The following is a 20569-nucleotide window of genomic DNA, read 5'->3' on the forward strand; positions in this document are numbered from 1 at the left end:
CCCCCCCTCTCCACCCAACCCCCCCTCTCCACCCAACCCCCCCCTCTCCACCCAACCCCCCCCTCTCCACCCAACCCCCCCTCTCCACCCAACCCCCCCCTCTCCACCCAACCCCCCCCTTCACCCAACCCCCCCTTCACCCAACCCCCCCTTCACCCAACCCCCCCTTCACCCAACCCCCCCTTCACCCAACCCCCCCTTCACCCAACCCCCCTTCACCCAACCCCCCCTCCACCCAACCCCCTCTCCACCCAACCCCCCCTTCACCCAACCCCCCCCTTCACCCAACCCCCCTTCACCCAACCCCCCCTTCACTCAACTACCTCCCAACCAGCCCCATCCCCGCCCAGCTCCCCAAATCCCAGAGCACTCTCTCACACACTCACTCTCACTCACTCTTACACACACTCACACTCACACACACGCTCACTCTCTCACTCTCTCACTCACACACTCACACTCTCACTCACTCCCACTCCCACTCCCACTCCCACTCTCACTCTCACTCTCACTCTCACTCACACTCACACTCACTCACTCTCTCGCACTCGCACTCTCACTCTCACTCTCACTCATGCTCTCACATTGCTGTGTGTGGGAGCTTGCTGTGCGCAAATAGGCTGCCTCGTTTCCCAAATTACATCAGTGACTACACTTCAAAAATGACTTAATTGGCTGTGAAGCGCTTTGTGAAATCCTGAGGTTGTGAAGGGCGCTATATAAATGCAAGTCTTTCTCCAGTTGCTACAGTTTGAAGGTTTCGGCACTGGTTGCCCTACCTCGGCTGTACCACCAGGTGGCGACAGCACCTACACAGAAGGAAGGGAAAGCTTCCGTGGAATCTTGCTGTGCTCCTTCAACGTTCCCTTTTTTAATCGCAACTCCCGAAGACGTTGGCTGTCGTTGCCCCCCGCCCCCACCCCCAGAGCGACCGATCGCCAAGCCTCAGCTAATAGCGAGTCTCGGCAGACTATTCAACTGTGGGCAGCATTTTAGTCAAGCTGACACAGCACAGAAGGAGGCCATTGGGCCCATCGTGTAGTGCCGATCTCTGACAGAGCGATGCAATCAGTCCCACAGCCCGGCAAACTTCTGCTTTTCAAATATTTATCCAATTCCCGTTTGAAAGTTACTATTGAATCTGCTCCCACCGCCCTTTCAGGCAGCGCGTTCCCGATCACAACAACTCGCTGCGTAAAAACATTCTCCCCATCTCCCCCTCTGGTTCTATCGCCGATTATCGTCAATCTGTGTCCCTCTGGTTACCCACCCTGCCGCCACTGGAAACAATTTCTCCTTATTTACTCTATCGAAACCCTCATGATTTTGAACACCTCGATCAAATCTCCCCTTAACCTTCTCTGCTCCAAGGAGAACAACCCCAGCTTCTCCAGTCTATCCACGTCGCTGAAGTCCTTCATCGCCGGCACCATTCTGGTCAATCTCCGCCTCACCCTCCCCAAGGCCTTCACATCCTTCCTAAATTGTGGGGCCCAGAATTGGACACAATACTCCAGCTGGGACCTAACCAGTGATTTATAAAAGTTTAACATAACTTCCTTGCTTTTGTACTCTCTGCCTAACTTTATAAAGCTCAGGACCCTGTATACCTTTTTAACAGCTTTCTCAATTTGTCCTGTAACTTCCAAATATTTGTACATATGCACTCTCTTTAAAATTGTACCCTTTAGTTTATATTGCCTCTCCTCATTCTCCTCAGTACTGCGGGGCCTGGGGGTCCTTGCGCATGAAACACAAAAGGTTAGTATGCAGGTACAGCAAGTGATCAGGAAGGCCAATGGAATGTTGGCCTTTATTGCAAGGGGGATAGAGTATGAAAGCAGAGAAGTCCTGCTACAACTGTACAGGGTATTGGTGAGGCCACATCTGGAATACTGCCTACAGTTTGTTTCTCCGTATTTACAAAAGGATATACTTGCATTGGAGGCTGTTCAGAGAAGGTTTACTAGGTTGATTCTGGAGATGAGGGGGTTGACTTATGAGGAAAGGTTGAGTTCAGAAGCTCATTGGAATTCAGAAGAATGAGAGGTGATCTTATCGAAACGTATAAGATTATGAGGGGGCTTGACAAGGTGAATGCAAAGAGGATGTTTCCACTGATGGGGGAGACTAGAACTAGGGGGCATGATCTTAGAATAAGGGGCCGCCCATTTAAAACTGAGATGAGGAGAAATTTCTTCTGAGGGTTGTAAATCTGTGGAATTTGCTGCCTCAGAGAGCTGTGGAAGCTGGGACATTGAATAAATTTAAGACAGAAATAGACAGTTTCTTAACTGATAAGGGGTTATGGGGAGCGGGCGGGGAAGTGGAGCTGAGTCCATGATCGGATCAGCCATGAAGATGCCAGTTCATTGAATATATTCAAGAGGGAGTTAGATGTGGCCCTTATGGCTAAAGGGATCAAGGGGTATGGAGAGAAAGCAGGAAAGGGGTACTGAGGTGAATGATCAGCCATGATCTTATTGAATAGTGGTGCAGGCTCGAGGGGCCGTATGGCCTATTCCTGCTCCTATTTCTTATGTTCCTACCAAAATGTATAACTTTGCACATCTCTGCGTTAAATTGCAACTGCCCATTTCACCAGTCTGTCTGTGACCTCCTGAAGTATGTTACCATTCTCCTCATTCATTACTACATTTCCGAGGTTCATGTGCACTGCAAACTTCGAAACGATGCCCTGTATACCCAAGTTCAGGTCATATGGGAGAACCAGTGGATGTGGTGTATTTGGACTTTCAAAAGGCTTTTGACAATGTCCCACGCAAGAGATTGGTGTGCAAAATTAAAGCACATGGTATTGGGGGTAATGTACTGATGTGGATAGAGAACTGGTTGGCAGACAGGAAGCAGAGAGTCGGGATAAACGGGTCCTTTTCAGAATGGTAGGCAGTGACCAGTGGAGTGCCGCAGGGCTCAGTGCTGGGAGCCCAGCTCTTTATAATATACATCAATGATTTCAGACGACACTAAGCTGGGTGGTGGTGTGAGCTGTGAGGAGGATGCAGGGTGACTTGGGCAGGTTAGGTGAGTGGGCAAGTGCATGGCAGATGCAGTATAACGTGGATAAATGTGAGGTTATCCACTTTGGTGGCAAAAACACAAAGGCAGAATATTATCTGAATGATGGCAGATTAGGAAAAGGGGATGTGCAACGAGACCTCGGTGTCATGGTACATCAGTCATTGAAAGTTGGCATGCAGGTACAGCAGGCGATGAAGAAGGCAAATGGTATGTTGGCTTTCATAGATAGGGGATTTGAGTATAGGAGCAGGGAGGTCTTACTGCAGTTGTACAGGGCCTTGGTAAGGCCACACCTGGAATATTGTGTACAGTTTTGGTCTCCTAATCTGAGGAAGGATGTTCTTGCTATTGAGGGAGTGCAGCGAAGGTTCACCAGACTGATTCCCGGGATGGCAGGACTGACATATGAGGAGAGACTGGATCGACTGGGCCTGTATTCACTGGAGTTTAGAAGAATCAGTGGGGATCTCATAGAAACATATACAATTCTGACAGGACTGGACAGGTTAGATGCGCGAAGAATGTTCCCGATGTTTGGGAAGTCCAGAACCAGGATTAAGGAGAAGGGGTAAGCCATTTAGGACTGAGATGAGGAGAAACTTCTTGACTCAGAGAGTTGTTAACCTGTGGAATTCTCTATCGCAGAGAGGTGTTGATGCCAGTTCATTGGATATATTCAAGAGGGAGTTAGATGTGGCCCTTACGGCTAAGGGGATCAGGGGCTATGGAGAGAAAGCAGGAAAGAGGTACTGAGGTGATTGATCAGCCAAGATCTTATTGAATGGTGGTGCAGGCTCGAAGGGCCGAATGGCCTACTCCTGAACCTATTTTCTATGTTTCTATATAAATGTAATTCAGGGGGAGATAGCCAATACTGAGGAGGACTACAATAAATGACAGGAGGACATTAATAAACTTGCAGAATGGGCAGATAATTGTCAAATTAAGTTCAACACAGATAAATGTGAGGAATTACATTTTGGTAAGAAAAATGTCACTTATTACTTGTAAAATAAGACTCCAAATGGGATAGAAGAGCAAAGGCATCTGGGAGTACAAATACACAAATCACTCAAAGTAGCGATGCAGGTAAATAAGAACATAAGAACATAAGGACCATACAGCCCCTCGAACCTGCTCCACCATTTAATACGATTATGGCTGATCCGATCATGGACTCAGGTCCACTTCCCTGCCCACTCCCCATAATCCCTTATTCCGTTATCAGTTAAGAAACTGTCTATTTCTGTCTTAAATTTATTCAATGTCCCAGCTTCCACAGCTCTCTGGGGCAGCGAATTCCACAGATTTACAACCCTCTGAGAGAAGGAATTCCTCCTCATCTCAGTTTTAAATGGACGGCCCCTTATTCTAAGATCATGCCCTCTAGTTCTAGTCTTCCCCGTCAGTGGAAACATCCTCTCTGCATCCACCTCGTCAAGCCCCCTCATAATCTTATACGTTTCGATAAGATCACCTCTCATTCTTCTGAATTCCAATGAGTAGAGGCCCAACCTCCTCAACCTTTCCTCATAAGTCAACCCCCTCATCTCCAGAATCAACCGAGTGAACCTTCTCTGAACGGCCTCCAAAGCAAGCATCCTTTCGTAAACATGGAAACCAAAACTGCACGCAGTATTCCAGGTGTGGAATAAGGCCATTAAAAAAAGCAAACCAAGCACTCGGGTTTATTTCTAAGGGGATAGAATTGAAAAATAGAAGAGTTACCACAAGGAGTGGTTGAGGCGAATAGTATCGATTCAGCGGAGGCTGGACAAACATACGAAGGGAATAGAGGGTTCTGCTGATAGATAAGGAAAGACTGGAGGAGGCTCAAGTAGAGCATAGACGCCGGCATGGACTGGTTGCTCCTCATCCAGGCCTTAGTCACCTCAAGACCTGACTATTCCAACGCACTCCTCCTGGCTGGCCTCCCACATTCTACCCTCCGTAAACTAGCGGTGATCCAAAACTCGGCTGCCCCGTGTCCTAACTCGCACCGAGTCCCGCTCACCCATCACCCCCTGTGCTCGCTGCCCCGTGTCCTAACTCGCACCGAGTCCCGCTCACCCATCACCCCCTGTGCTCACTGCCCCGTGTCCTAACTCGCACCAAGTCCCGCTCACCCATCACCCCCTGTGCTCGCTGCCCCGTGTCCTAACTCATACCAAGTCCCGCTCACCCATCACCCCCTGTGCTCACTGCCCCGTGTCCTAACTCGCACCGAGTCCCGCTCACCCATCACCCCCTGTGCTCACTGCCCCATGTCCTAACTCGCACCGAGTCCCGCTCACCCATCACCCCCTGTGCTCACTGCCCCGTGTCCTAACTCGCACCCAGTCCTGCTCACCCATCACCCCCTGTGCTCACTGCCCCGTATCCTAACTCGCACCGAGTCCCACTCACCCATCACCCCCTGTGCTCACTGCCCCGTGTCCTAACGCGCACCGAGTCCCGCTCACCCATCACCCCCTGTGCTCACTGCCCCGTGTCCTAACTCACACCGAGTCCCGCATACCCATCACCCCCTGTGCTCACTGTCCCGTGTCCTAACTCATACCCAGTCCCGCTCACCCATCACCCCCTGTGCTCACTGCCCCGTGTCCTAACTCGCACCGAGTCCCACTCACCCATCACCCCCTGTGCTCACTGCCCCGTGTCCTAACTCACACCGAGTCCCGCTCACCCATCACCCCCTGTGCTCACTGCCCCATGTCCTAACTCGCACCGAGTCCCGCTCACCCATCACCCCCTGTGCTCACTGCCCCGTGTCCTAACTCGCACCCAGTCCTGCTCACCCATCACCCCCTGTGCTCACTGCCCCGTATCCTAACTCGCACCGAGTCCCACTCACCCATCACCCCCTGTGCTCACTGCCCCGTGTCCTAACGCGCACCGAGTCCCGCTCACCCATCACCCCCTGTGCTCACTGCCCCGTGTCCTAACTCACACCGAGTCCCGCTCACCCATCACCCCCTGTGCTCGCTGACCTACATTGGCTCCCGGTTAAGCAACGCCTCGATTTCAAAATTATCATCCTTGATTTCAAATCCCTCTATGGTCCTCGCCCCTCCCTATCTCTCTAATCTCCTCCAGCCCCACAACCCCCCGAGATGTCTGCGCTCCTTTATCTCTGCCCTCCTGAGCATCCCTGATTATAATCGCTCCACCATCGGTGGCCGTGCCTTCAGCTGCCTGTTTCTTGTCCTCCGCAGCTTCTGAAGATCCACCTGTCGGGGAGGGGAGACTGAGCCCTTCCTAACCCTCTCCCTCTCTCTACCTCTCGCTCCTTTAAAACGGACCTTAAAATCTACCTCTTTAATCACCTGTCCTAATATCGCCTTATGTGGCTCGATGTCAGATTTCTCTCTTGATCATCGCTCCTGTGAAGCGTCTTGGGATGTTTTACTCCGTTAAAGGTGCTATATAAACGCAAGTTGCTGTTTATTCTCTGAAAGTTGTTGTGTGAATCAGTGCCACACGGAGTAGCGTATGTCCTAACCAAGCCAGCAGACTCACGATGTGATGTATACGTTGCCCCGTGTAACGCCACCGTGTGTCTGTGTAGGGTACCTAGCAGGGTCTTCGACCAGGCCAACAGCCTCAGCATTGAAGCACTGACCACACTCGACCAGCTCCGCTGGGCGGGCCACATTGTCCACATGCCCGACACGAGACTCCCAAAGCAAGCGCTCTACTCGGAACTCTTACACGGCAAGCGAGCCCCAGGTGGGCAGAGGAAACGTTACAAGGACACCCTCAAAGCCTCCCTGATAAAGTGCAACATCCCCACCGACACCTGGGAGTCCCTGGCCAAAGGCCGCCCTAAGTGGAGGAAGAGCATCCGGGAGGGCGCTGAGCACCTCGAGTCTCGTCGCCGAGAGCATGCAGAAACCAAGCGCAGGCAAACCTGTCCCACCCACCCTTTCCTTCAACCTGTGACAGGGACTGTGGCTCTCGAATTGGACTGTACAGTAAGGGGATCTCATAGAAACATAAAATTCTGACGAGACTGGACAGGTTAGATGCAGGAAGAATGTTCCCGATGTTGGGGAAGACCAGAGCCAGGGGACACAGTCTAAGGATAAGGGGTAAGCCATTTAGGACCGAGATGAGGAGAAACTTCTTCACTCAGAGAATTGTGAACCTGTGGAATTCTCTACCACAGAAAGTTGTTGATGCCAGTTCATTCGATATATTCAAGAGGGAGTTAGGTGTGGCTTTACGGCTAAAGGGACCAAGAGGTATGGAGAGAAAGCAGGAATGGGGTACTGAAGTTGCATGATCAGCCATGATCATATTGAATGGTGGTGCAGGCTCAAAGGGCTGAGTGGCCAACTCCTGCACCTATTTTCTATGTCACCGAAGAGCTCATTTTTAGATTGGAAGCAATTGCGAGGGACTGCCTATGATGATGACCTGACAGTGCCTGAATGTAACGAGTTGCTCTCGGTATCTGGGGGAGGGCGGGGGGGGGGAAGCGTGTGTTGTGCGGGGACTGTTAAGTGCCGACCAGTTCTCGCCGTACCTGACCCCGCTGCCCCGGCGATGTCAGCTTAACACTGCGGAAAGCTGCTAGTTAAACAGACTCGCACAGACAGTGGCTTTGTGAAGGGGGCTTGGCTCAGGAGCAAGGCCGTCTTTTGAACAGTAACAGATTGCGCTAACTCACTGTTTGCCGAGGGGGGGTGGGGGGGGGGGGACTTCAATCGGATCGCCAGTCTCTGCCATTGTCGGAGGGCGGGGGAGGGGGGGTGTGGGACGAAGCGAGGGCGCAAAAACAAGAAGGCAAGAAAAATAAACAAAGTTTCTCGTCCTCCGCAGCCTCTGAAGATCCACCTGTCGGGGAGGACACAGTGAGCACGCTCGGCAGGACTGGGGTGGGGGGGGGCGGGGGGAGGCTGAGCCCAAACTCAAACATAGCCTCTGGCGTTTCTGGGCTCCAGACTGATGTACTGCAGCCACTCACCCAGAATGTTGGGCCAGACATCTGCCAGCACTCACTCGGACTTTGCAAGCTGGCTTGTCTACAGTTACAAACCGAGATTACAAACGACCCAGCACTGTCATCCGTTTAACAGATACTGTTGCAGGGCTGGATTTCCGGCTTTGCCGATTCCAGGGGCAGTAAAGATTGCGCCCGGAAACTGTTTGCGCCGCTGTCAGCAAAATTGGGCAGCTGGGCTCCGAGTGTGAGAGGGGTGTACAACGCCTCCCTTTGCGCTCCGCATGGGAAGATCCCGAGCTAAACAGCCGGCCCGGGAGCGCTCTTGAGAGAGTGCCTGGGGGAGAGAAGGAAAAGAAACCTGGAAAAAAAAAACCACCCAAAATGTTTGCCAATCCACAGCCCATGCCACCACAACATAAGAAATAAAACGGGAAAGCAATCGCACTGACCCGAGGCGGGACATGACTGACCTCACTGCAGCCGCGACAGCTCGCAGCGGCCACTGTCACAGGCGGTCCCAGCAGGGGGCGCCGCGGGTCGGGCGGGAGGCAAAACGCGAGCCGGTGTCGCGGCCAGGGGGCGTTACACACCGGCTCGCCTCTCCCGGGCGGTAATGCTCCGCACCCAGCCGAAACCGGCCCCGAAAACAAAGAAACATAGAAAATAGGTGCATGAGCAGGCCATTCGGCCCTTCGAGCCTGCTCATGCACCGAAGATCATGGCTGAACATGCAACTTCAGTACCCCATTCCTGCTTTCTCTCCATACCCCTTGATCCCTTTAGCCGTAAGGGCCACATCTCACTCCCTTTTGAATATATCCAACGAACTGGCCTCAACACCTCTCTGCGGTAGAGAATTCCACAGGTTCACAATTCTCTGAGTGAAGAAGTTTCTCCTCATCTCGGTCCTAAATGGCTTATCCCTTATCCTTAGACTGTGTTCCCTGGTTCTGGACTTCCCCAACATCAGGAACATTCTTCCTGCATCTAACCTGTCCCGTCCCATCAGAATTTTATATGTTTCCATGAGATCCCCTCTCATTCTTCTAAACTCCAAGTGAATATCGGCCCAGTCGATCCAGTCTCTCCTCATATGTCAGTCCTGCCATCCCGGGAATCAGTCTGGTGAACCTTCGCTGCACTCAAACAGTCAGCGGGGCGTAGGCAGCTGACCGCCCGCCCGCCCAGCGCTCACCCCCGCCATTGCTGCCCCTCCGGGGGAGGGGGGAAACACAGGCGGCAATGAGCGGAAAATCTAGCCCACTATTTTTTCCCATGTTACATGTCTCGGAGCATCGGAGGAAGCCATTCAGCCCCTCAAGCCTGACCCGCCATTCAATTAGATCGCGGCTGATCTGTATCTTAACTCCATTTACCCGCCTTGGTTCCGTAACCCTTAATACCCAACAAAAATCTATCGATCTCAGTTTTGAAATTTTCAGTGGACCTCCCCACCCCCACCAGTCTCAGCAGGTTTTTGGGGGCGATAATTCCAGATTCCCACTTTCCCACTCCCCTTTGTGTGAAGAAGTGCTTCCTGAAGTTTGTCTGACAGAAAGACTTGCATTTCAAAACCGCCTTTAACGACTTCCGGGGTTCCCATGTAGTCACTGTTGTAATGTGGGAAACGCGGCAGCCCATTTGCGCACAGCAAGCTCCCACAAACAGCAATGTGATAATGACCACATAATCTGTTTTAGTGATGTTGGTTGAGGGATAAATATTGGCCCCAGAACACCGGGGAGAACTCCCCTGCTCTTCTTTGAAATACTGGCCATGGGATCTTTTACGTCCACTTGAGAGAGCACCAAAATCAAGGCCGACACTCCCAGTGCAGTGCTGAGGGAGCACCGCACTGTCGGAGGGGCAGTACTGAGGGAGCACCGCACTGTCGGAGGGGCAGTACTGAGGGAGCACCGCACTGTCGGAGGGGCAGTACTGAGGGAGCACCGCACTGTCGGAGGTGCAGTGCTGAGGGAGCACCGCACTGTCGGAGGGGCAGTACTGAGGGAGCGCCGTACTGTCGGAGGGGCAGTACTGAGGGAGCGCCGCACTGTCGGAGGGGCAGTACTGAGGGAGCGCCGCACTGTGGGAGGGGCAGTACTGAGGGAGTGCCGCACTGTCGGAGGGGCAGTACTGAGGGAGCGCCGCACTGTCGGAGGTGCCTTCTTTCAGATGAGACATTAAACCAAGTCCCTGTCTGCTCTCTCAGGTGGACGTAAAAGATCCCAGGGCACTATTTTGAAGAAGAGCAGGGGAGTTCTCCCCGGTGTCCTGGGGCCAATATTTATCCCTCAACCAACATCACTAAAACAGATTATCTGGGTCATTATCACATTGCTGTGTGTGGGAGCTTGCTGTGCGCAAATTGGCTGCCGTGTTTCCCGCATTACAACAGTGACCACACTTCAAAAGTACTTCATTGGCTGTAAAGCGCCTTGGGACATCCCAAGATCGTGAAAGGCGTTATATAAATGTCTTTCTTTTAGTCTTTTTCACTTTCTCTCTCCCTCCGATGAGGTATAAAAAGGGGTGAAAGTTATATTGCAGCTGCAGAGAGCTCGGGTCAGACCCCGCCTGCAGTAACTGCGTCCAGTCCTGGGCCCCGCCCCTCAAGGAGGATATATTGGCCTCAGAGGGGGAGCAGCGCAGATTCACCAGACTGATACCCCGGGGCTGAAAGGGTTAAATCCTGAGGAGAGGTTTAGCCCTAATTTTAAGGTTACGCCCCCTTCTTCTGACCTCCCCTACCCCCCGCCCCCTCCCCGCCACAACCAGAGGAAATAGCTTCTCTCTATCTACCCTATTCTTTAAACATTTTAAACAACTTAATTAGATCACCCCTCAATCTGCTGAACTCCAGGGAATAGAATCCCAGTCTATGCAACCTGTCCCCATAATTTAACGCTCTAAGCCCTGGTATCAGTCTGGTGAATCTGTGCGTGTGTGTGTGCGTATTCACATTGCACGATAGGATCTGGCAGATGTATGGAGGGGAGCTTTCGATCAGTCGGGAGATCTTTGACTCAAGGAGTGACTGCGTGTAACAATATCACCTCACACTGCAGGGGGCCAGCTGGGCTCCATCTGTGTCTGGTGTGGGACAGTCTGTAGCCATCACAGGTAACCCACCACCTCAGCTCGAGTGATGCAGCTGTTGTGTGACTGGGGTATAACTCAGCCGCGAACCGTTTAACTAAACGTGCAGCGCTCCCTCCAATTCTGCCCTCCTGAGCATCCCCTGATTTCCATCGCTCTACCATCGGTGGCCGTGCCTTCAGCTGCCTGGGCCCCAAGCTCTGGAACTCCTTTCCTAAAACCCTCCACCTCTTTCTCCTCCTTTAAGACGCTCCTTAAAACACTACTGTGCAGCACCTTGGGACGTTTTACTACGTTAAAGGCACTATATAAATAAAAGTTGTTGTTGTTCATCATCATAGGCAGTCCATCGGAATCGAGGAAAACTTACTTCCACTCTAAAAGTGAGTTCTCAGGTGACTGTACAGCCTAATACGGGAATTACAGTCTCTGTCACAGGTGGGACAGACAGTGGTTGAAGGAAAGGGTGGGTGGGGAGTCTGGTTTGCCGCACGCTCCTTCCGCTGCCTGCGCTTGGTTTCTGCATGCTCTCGGCGACGAGACACGAGGTGCTCAGCGCCCTCCCGGATGCACTTCCTCCACTTCGGGCGGCCTTTGGCCAGGGACTCCCAGGTGTCGGTGGGGATGTCGCACTTTATCAGGGAGGCTTTGAAGGTGTCCTTGTAACGTTTCCTCTGCCCACCTTTGGCTCGTTTGCCGTGTAGGAGTTCCGAGTAGAGTCTCGTGTCTGGCATACGAACAATGTGGCTCGCCCAGCGGAGCTGATCAAGTGTGGTCAGTGCTTCAATGCTGGGGATGTTGGCCTGGTCGAGGACGCTAACGTTGGTGCGTCTGTCCTCCCAGGGGATTGCAGGGTCTTGCGGAGACATTGATGGTGGTATTTCTCCAGCGACTTGGGGTGTCTTCTGTATATGGTGTTGTTGTTACCAAGCTTTTGGTAACCTGCCTGAATATCTCCTGTGGGGCTCGGTGTGAAATATTGTTTGATAATCGCTCCCTATGAAGCGCCCTGGGACGTTTTACCACGTTAAAAGCGCTATCAAAGGCACGTTGTTGCCCCTGCCTGCCACTGCCGCTGTTGGGACTGGCTCCCCCTCCGCACCCATCGGCTTCTGAAACCCCCCGTCCCTTTGTCCATTTTCCATGGGCCCTGTGCGTGACCAGACTGCGGGCTTGTGGGGCATCAGGACTGACCCTGAGACTCCAGCTCTGTCCCGCCCCGAGCTGTGTGCGTTTCACCAGACTGTGACTGGTCACTCTACGCTTTCAAACAGGGTGCAGGAGCAGAGAGAGATCTGGGGTTGCTTATTATTCATTCTCGGGATGTGGGTGTCGCTGGCAAGGCCGGCATCTATTGCCAATCCCTAATTGCCCCTTGAGAAGGTGGTGGTGAACCGCAGCCTTGAACCGCTGCAGTCCGTGTGGTGAACAACCTTTGAAGGTGACAGGACAAGTTAAGAAGGCTGTTTAAAAAAACGTACAGGACCCTGGGCTTTATAAATCATCATCATCAGCAGTCCCTCGAAGTGAGGATGACCCGCTTCGGGTCTGCACCACCATTCAATATGATCATGGCTGATCATTCACCTCAGTACCCCTTTCCTGCTTTCTCTCCATACCCCTTGATCCCTTTAGCCGTCAGGGCCACATCTAACTCCCTCTTGAATATATCCAATGAACTGGCTTCAACAACTCTGCGGCAGGGAATTCCACAGGTTCACCACTCTCTGAGTGAAAAAGTTTCTCCTCATCTCAGTCCTAAATGGCTTACCCCTTATCTTTAGACGTGTCCCCTGACTCCCTCAGTACTGCCCCTCCGACAGTGCGGCACTCCCTCAGTACTGCCCCTCCGACAGTGCGGCACTCCCTCAGTACTGCCCCTCCGACAGTGCGGCACTCCCTCAGTACTGCCCCTCCGACAGTGCAGCACTCCCTCAGTACTGCCCCTCCGACAGTGCGGCACTCCCTCAGTACTGCCCCTCCGACAGTGCGGCACTCCCTCAGTACTGCCCCTCCGACAGTGCGGCACTCCCTCAGTACTGCCCCTCTGACAGTGCGGCGCTCCCTCAGTACTGCCCCTCCGACAGTGCGGCGCTCCCTCAGTAATGCACTGGGAGTGTCAGCCTGGATTTGTGTGCTCAAGTCCCTGGAGTGGGACTTGAACCCACGACCTTCTGACTCAGAGGTGAGAGTGCTGCCCACTGAGCCACAGCTGACACTGAGAGAATGTTTCCACTTGTGAGGAAGAGAATAACTAGAGGCCATCAATAAAAGATAGTCACCAAGAAATCCAATGGGGAATTCAGGAGAAACTTCTTTACCCAGAGAGCGGTGAGAATGTGGAACTCGCTGCCACAGGGAGGGGTTGAGGCGAATAGTATTGATACATTTAAGGGGAGGCTAGATAAACACATGAGGGAGAAGGGAATAGAGGGATATGGTGATAGATTTAGATGAGGAAAGATGAGAGGAGGCTCGAGTGGAGCATAAACGCTGAATGACCTGTTTCTGTGCCGTATATCCTGTGTAATCTGTAATTGCTTCATGGGTTCTTTGCTTAAGAATCCATAGCAACACATTGCTATTAAGAACTAGTTGGTTTATTAACAAAGGTTTAACAATCACACTACACATTACCGGTTCATCCACCAGGCTCACAACCACCTGCCCCATCGTGGATCCCCTGAACCCAACTGGCTGGGGTTTTATTGAGTCTTGTGAACATCACGTGACTGGCTAAGCCACTCCCAACTCAACAGCTCTACAACCATTTTTAGTTGAAATGTAAATCAAGTGCCCCCTTATTAATGGGGAGCACTAAAACCGACAAATAAACAAATGAACTTTTTACCACAAACTTAAGTCAAATTAAAATTTGGTTCCGGGGGTGATGATGCACTCCAGTCCCTCTCGTGCCCACCTCTCGCGGAAGGCCGCGAGTGTACCGGTGGACACCGCGTGCTCCATCTCCAGGGACACCCTGGCTCGAATGTAACCGCGGAAGAGAGGCAGGCAGTTGGTCTGAATGACCCCCTCGACCGCCCGCTGCCTGGACCGACTGATGGCCCCCTTGGCCATGCCCAGGAGCAGTCCTACGAGGAGATCTTCCGACCTGCCCACTCCCCTCTGCACAGGGGGCCCAAAGATCAGGAGTGTGGGACTGAAGTGCAACCAGAATTTGAGGAACAAATAATGGAAGAGGGGCTGCAACCTCGCACATTCGACATATACATGGGACACGGACTCCTCCAGACCGCAGAAATTGCAAGCGGCCTGGGAGTCCATGAACTGACTTAAAAACCAATTGCACGGGACTGCTCTGTGCAACACCCTCCAGGCCAATTCCCCAATAAATAGAGGAAGGACTCCCGCGTAGCGAGCACTCCATTGGGGACCCCCGCCTCCTCCGGATGCAAGATGGTGCGCCATGGTGTGTCTGGATGGCAGACGAGGATGGCAACATGGAGAGTGTGCAGGAGCAGCCCGTACAGCAATCCTCTCTGCGCAGAACTGAAAGGCACGGAGGGGATTTCCCAGAGGAGGCTCAAGTTGTGAGGCGCCGGCTCCCGAGGGAGGTTCCGGGGTTTGGCGCCGATGAGGAATTCCGTCCGGACGGGGGTCAGTTCGGACGGGATCTCCCCACGTGCTTGAGCCTCCTCGATGCACCTAACGGGGTCAGGGCCCAGAGCTGTTTTTAGCGACTCGATGGCATTGGACACGTCGGACGTCGGCCCAGTTTAGGTGCCGTGAAGTTCCTCTGGCGCCATCCAGCCCGCTCCTCCGCCATCGAGCAGGTCCCTGACCCTGGTCACCTCACCAGCCACAGCCCTCTCGTCCACCTGCCACCTAAAACCTCGGCCGTGGAGATACGGATTCCCGAGCAGCGGCTCCTGCAGGACGGCCGCCACTCCAGCCGGCGGAGAGCTGCGCTTGGTGGCGACTTTGCTCCAGACCCTGGTGAGTTCCTGGTAAAAGACAGGCGCGACAGCTCTATAAAGCAGTGAGCATGCTCATGGGCGTGCATGTCACATAAAGCGATGTCCATTAGCGAAGGTGAGGGAGGTGGGGGTAATTTGGTCGTACACTGGTTGCCGCGCTGACCTCACTGCGTTGCCTTTCCGCAGGTTGCTTGCCGCCGGAGTCCCGGCCTCGCCGCGGCACAAGTTGGGCTGGACCCCGCTGATGGTGGCAGCCATGAACAAAAACCACAGGTAGGTGCCTCGCTCCGCTGAGCACCGACGGCTCGGTCCGTCCTCGATCGCGAGTTAAACCCTCTCGGGTGGACGGACAAATTTTCAAGGCCCCTGTTTCAAAGAAGAGCAGAGGGGGAGTTCTCCCCGGTGTCCTGGGGCCAATATTTATCCCTCAACCGACATCACTAACATAACGGATTATCTGGTCATTATCACCTTTCTGTTTGTGGGAGTTTGCTGTGCGCAGATTGGCTGCCGCGTTTCCCACATCCTGAGGTCATAAAAGGCGATATCTAAATATAAGCTGTTTCTTTCTTTTCTGTCCCTACAGGGATTTTTAAAAGGTCTGGATGTCGATTTTAAAATCCTCATCATTGTTTTCAGTTCCCTCCATGGCCTCCTCAACCCTCCCGATTTCTGTAATCTCCTCTAGCCCCACAATATCCCGAGATCTCTGCACTCCTCTAATTCTGACCTCTTGCCCATCCCAGATTTTTATCGCTGCACCATCAGTGGCCGTACCTTCAGCTGCCTGGGCTCCAAGCTCTGGAACTCCCTCCCTAAACCTCTCCGTCTCTCTTTCCTCCTTTAAGATGCTCCTTAAAACCGACCTCTTTGGCCAAGCTTTTGGTCACCTGTGCTAATATCTCCTTATGTGGCTCGGGATCCTCTCGTGGGGAAATCTAGAACTAGGGGGCATAGTTTCCGAAGAAGGGGCCGCCCATTTAAAACGGAGATGAGGAGGAATTTCTTCTCTCAGAGGGTTGTAAATCTGTGGAATTCGCTGCCCCAGAGAGCTGTGGAGGCTGGGTCATTGAATATATTTAAGGTGGAGATAAACAGATTTTTGAGCGATAAGGGAGTAAAGGGTTATGGGGAGCGGGCAGGGAAGTGGAGCTGAGTCCATGATCAGATCAGCCATGATCCTATTGAATGGCGGAGCAGGCTCGAGGGGCTAAATGGCCGGCTCCTGCTCCTATTTCTTATGTTCGTTTGTGTCAAATTTTGCTTGATAATCGCCCCTTGGGAAGTGCCTTGAGATGTTGAAACATGGTGAAACATCTATATTAATGACTTGGAAGAAGGGACCGGGTGTAACATATTCAAGTTTGCTGACGATACAAAGATGAGAGGAAAAGCAAATTATGAGGAGGACACAAAAAAATCTGCAAAAGGACACAGACAGGCTAAGTGAGTGAGCTAAAATTTGGCAGATGGAGTATAATGGTGGAAAGTGTGAGGTCATGCACTTTGGCAGAAAAAAATCAAAGAGCAAGTTATTATTTAAATGGAGAAAGATTGCAAAGTGCCGCAGTACAGCAGGACCTGGGGGTACTTGTGCATGAAACACAAAAGGATAGTATGCAGGTACAGCAAGTGATCAGGAAGGCCAATGGAATCTTGGCCTTTATTGCAAAGGGGATGGAGTATAAAAGCAGGGAAGTCTTGCTACAGTTATACAGGGTATTGGTGAGGCCACACCTGGAATACTGCGTGCAGTTTTGGTTTCCATATTTACGAAAGGATATACTTGCTTTAGAGGCAGTTCAGAAAAGGTTCATTCGGTTGATTCTGGAGATGAGGCGGTTGACTTATGAGGAAAGGTTGAGGAGGTTGAGCCTCATTGGAATTCAGAAGAATGAGAGGCGATCTTATCGAAACGTATAAGATTATGAGGGGGTTTGACAAGGTGGATGCAGAGAGGATGTTTCCACTGATGGGGGAGACTAGAACTAGGGGGCATAATCTTAGAATAAGGGGCCGCCCATTTAAAACTGAGATGAGGAGGAATTTCTTCTCTCAGAGGGTTGTAAATCTGTGGAATTCTCTGCCTCAGAGAGCTGTGGAAGCTGGGACATTGAATAAATTTAAGACGGAGATAGACAGTTTCTTAACCGATAAGGGGTTATGGGGAGCGGGCGGGGAAGTGGACCTGAGTCCATGATCGGATCAGCCATGATCGTATTAAATGGCGGAGCAGGCTCAAGGGGCCGTATGGCTGACTCCTGCTCCTATTTCTTATGTTCATTTGTGTCAAATTTTGTTGGATAATCGCTCCTTGTGAAGGGCCTTGAGATGTTTCACTACATTAAAGGCAGGCGATAATTGCAAGTTGTCGTTGTGGAGGATGAATAAAAGGATGTGGACTGGGGCTGTGTGTTCTTCACACGCTTATACATGCATTGAAGGGCGGGCTTTCTCCAAGTGCTGCCGGCTCTGACTTCACAAGGGGTGGGGTGGGGGCGGGGGGATCTGTTTTTTTGCTTTGAAATCCAATTTTCAAATCGTGAGCCTCTAAGCAAACATGCTTTCAAGTCTCGCTGACCCTGGAAAAGGGAAGCCTGTCCCACTGTCTCCAGTTCATAAGCGAAAGGCTTTAATGGTTTGGAACAAGATCAGCTCCAGACCGGGAGACAAAAGGGGCCAGTGTCCGTTGTCGGCTGGTGCTGTGCGAGCACGTGCACCCACTCCGTGTGCGATGGGAATTTCTGGCTCGTCCCTTAAGACATTCTGTTTGTTTTCGATACCCTTCAGTCACTATCTCTCTCAGACGCTGTGTATGTGTGTGTGTGTGTGCGTTTGTGCAAAAACCTCTTCAAAAAATCAGACTTTGATGGCTACGGGGCTGTAAAAAAAAAAGGACGGAGGGAGGAGAGGGGTGTGAGAGTCATGGGCCACACACACCAGGGTTGAAGGGGGGAGACGCCCCCTCTTTTTGTGTCGCTTTGAAGTCCGAGCGAGTCTGTTTGCGATCCGAGAGAGACGGAGCGAGCGAAAGAAAAGTCGGGAGGCTGGGAGGATATAAAAAAAAAACACACACACAGCCTTTGGTCTTTTTCAAAAAAAAAAGGAGGCGAGCGAGAGAGAGCGGACACAATGAGCAGCACTGGAGTGTGACGGTTGTCCACTGCTCCAGCTGGCCATTGGAATGTGGTAGGTTCGAGGGCAGAGGATTGAGGGGAAGATCCGAGTCTCTCTCTCTCAGTACCTATCGTCAAAATCCCTTCGTCAGATCGGGACCAGCCTCTTGTTGTTTTATTTTGAAATTTGGATCAAAAACAAATGGCGAAGAGAACATTTAAGATTATCAAAAGGTTCGAGAGGGTAGACAGCCACAGCAACCTGCATTTATATAGCGCCTTTAACCTGGTAAAACGTCCCAAGGCGCTTCACAGGGAGCGATTATCAAACAAAATTTGACACTGAGCCACATAAGGAGATATTAGGGACAGGCGACCAAAAGCTTGGTCAAAGAGATCGGTTTTAAGGAGCGTCGTAAAGGAGAGAGAGGCGGAGAGGTTTAGGGAGGGAGTTCCAGAGCTTAGGGCCCAGGCAGCTGAAGGCACAGCCACCGATGGTGGAGCGATTATAATCAGAGATGCTCAAGAGGCCAGAATTAGCGGAACGCAGACATCCCGGGGGGGGTGTGTGGGGCTGGAGGAGATTACAGAGATAGGAAGGGGCGAGGGCATGAAGGGAGCTTAGAGAAGATGTTTTCATTTGTGGGAGAGACCAGGACTATGGGCCACAAATATAAGACAGTCACTAATAAATCCAATGGGGAATTCAGGAGAAACTTCTTTGTCCAGAGAGTGGGAGTGAGAATGTGGAACTCGCTGCCACACGGCGTGGTTAAGGCGAACAGCATAGATACATAGAATCATAGAACGGTTACAGCACAGAAGGAGGCCATTTGGCCCGTCGGGCCCGTGCCGGCTCTCTGCAAGAGCACCTCAACCAGAACCAGTCCCACTCCCCCCGCCCTTTCCCCGGAGCCCTGCAAATCCTTCATCCTTCAGGTACTTATCCAACTCCCTTTTGAAAGCCACGATTGAGTCTGCCTCTCGGGCAGCGCATTCCCGATCCTAACCACTCGCTGCAGGCAAACGTTTTCCCTCATGTCGCCTGTGAATCTTCTGCCAATCACCTTAAATCTGCGTCCTCTGGTTCTCGACCCTTCTGCCAACAGAAACATAGAAAATAGGTGCAGGAGTAGGCCATTCGGCCCTTCAAGCCTGCACCGCCATTCAATAAGATCATGGCTGATCATGTAACTTCAGTACCCCATTCCTGCTTTCTCTCCATACCCCGTGATCCCTTTAGCCGTAAGGGCCACATCTAACTCCCTTTTGAATATATCTAACGAACTGGCCTCAACAACTTTCTGCCGTAGAGAATTCCACAGGTTCACAATTCTCTGGGTGAAGAAGTTTCCCCTCATCTCGGTCCTAAATGGCTTACCCCTTATCCTTAGACTGTGACCCCTGGTTCTGGACTTCCCCAACATCGGGAACATCCTTTCTGCATCTAACCTGTCCAATCCCGTCAGAATGTTATATGTTTCTATGAGATCCCCTCTCATTCTTCTAAACTCCATTGAATACAAGCCTAGTCGATCCAGTCTTTCTTCATATGTCAGTCCTGCCATCCCAGGAATCAGTCTGGTGAACCTTCCCTGCACTCCCTCAATAGCAAGAATGTCCTTCCTCAGATTAGGAGACCAAAACTGCACACAATACTCCAGGTGTGGCCTCATCAAGACCCTGTACAACTGTAGTAAGACCTCCCTGCTCCTATACTCAAATGGGAACAGTTTCTCTCTATCTACTCTGTCATGATTTTGAACACATCTCTCAAATCTCCTCTCAACCTTCTCTGCACCAAGGCGAATGACCCCAGCTTCTCCAGTCTATCCACGTCACTGAAGTCCCTCATCCCCGGAACCATTCTGGTCAATCTTTTCTGCACCCTCTCTAAGGCCTTCACATCCTTCCTAAAGTGCGGTGCCCAGGATTGGGCCCAGTTGAGGCTGGACCAGTGTCTTATAACCAGTGCATCTTGCCCCTCTACTGCCCCTCTTCAAGTCTCAAAGAAAGATCCCAAAGTGCTTCTCGTACAACGCACAACTTTGAAGGGCGGTCACTGTACAGAAAAAGGACAAAGGAGCTTGCATAATGCCTTTTGCAACCTCGCGACATCCCAAAACGTTTACAGTGTAGTCACTGTTGTAATGTAGGAAACGTGGTATCCATTTTGCACACAGCAAGCAGCAACATGATAAATAATCAGTTAATCGGTTTGTGGTGATGTTGGTTAAAGGTGCTGTTAGAGTGGGAGTTCCAGGATCCTGACCCAGCGATAATGAAGGGGAATGTGGAGGTGGTGATGTTCCCATGCGCCTGCTGCCCTTGTCCTTCTAGGTGGTAGAGGTGGCGGGTTTGGGAGGTGCTGCCGAAGAAGCCTTGGCGAGTTGCTGCAGTGCATCTTGTAGATGGTACACACTGCA

At 51.8% G+C, this 20569-nt stretch overlaps 1 protein-coding gene across 3 annotated transcripts in view; it reads left to right on the forward strand.

Moving 5' to 3' along the window:
• Positions 1-20569, forward strand: part of clpb (ClpB family mitochondrial disaggregase) — a 212643-nt gene that overhangs the window by 19616 nt on the left and 172458 nt on the right. For all 3 annotated transcript variants that reach the window (XR_011595709.1, XM_070892578.1, XM_070892579.1), the window contains exon 3: positions 15214-15300. Coding sequence is in view for 2 of the 3 variants with exons in the window: in XM_070892578.1 (XP_070748679.1) it covers positions 15214-15300 (87 nt within the window). In the remaining variant the exon portion in view is untranslated. The remainder of the gene's footprint in view (positions 1-15213; positions 15301-20569) is intronic.

The sequence above is a fragment of the Pristiophorus japonicus genome, chromosome 10 (assembly GCF_044704955.1).
Source record: "Pristiophorus japonicus isolate sPriJap1 chromosome 10, sPriJap1.hap1, whole genome shotgun sequence".
NCBI classification, from domain to species: Eukaryota; Metazoa; Chordata; class Chondrichthyes; family Pristiophoridae; genus Pristiophorus; species Pristiophorus japonicus.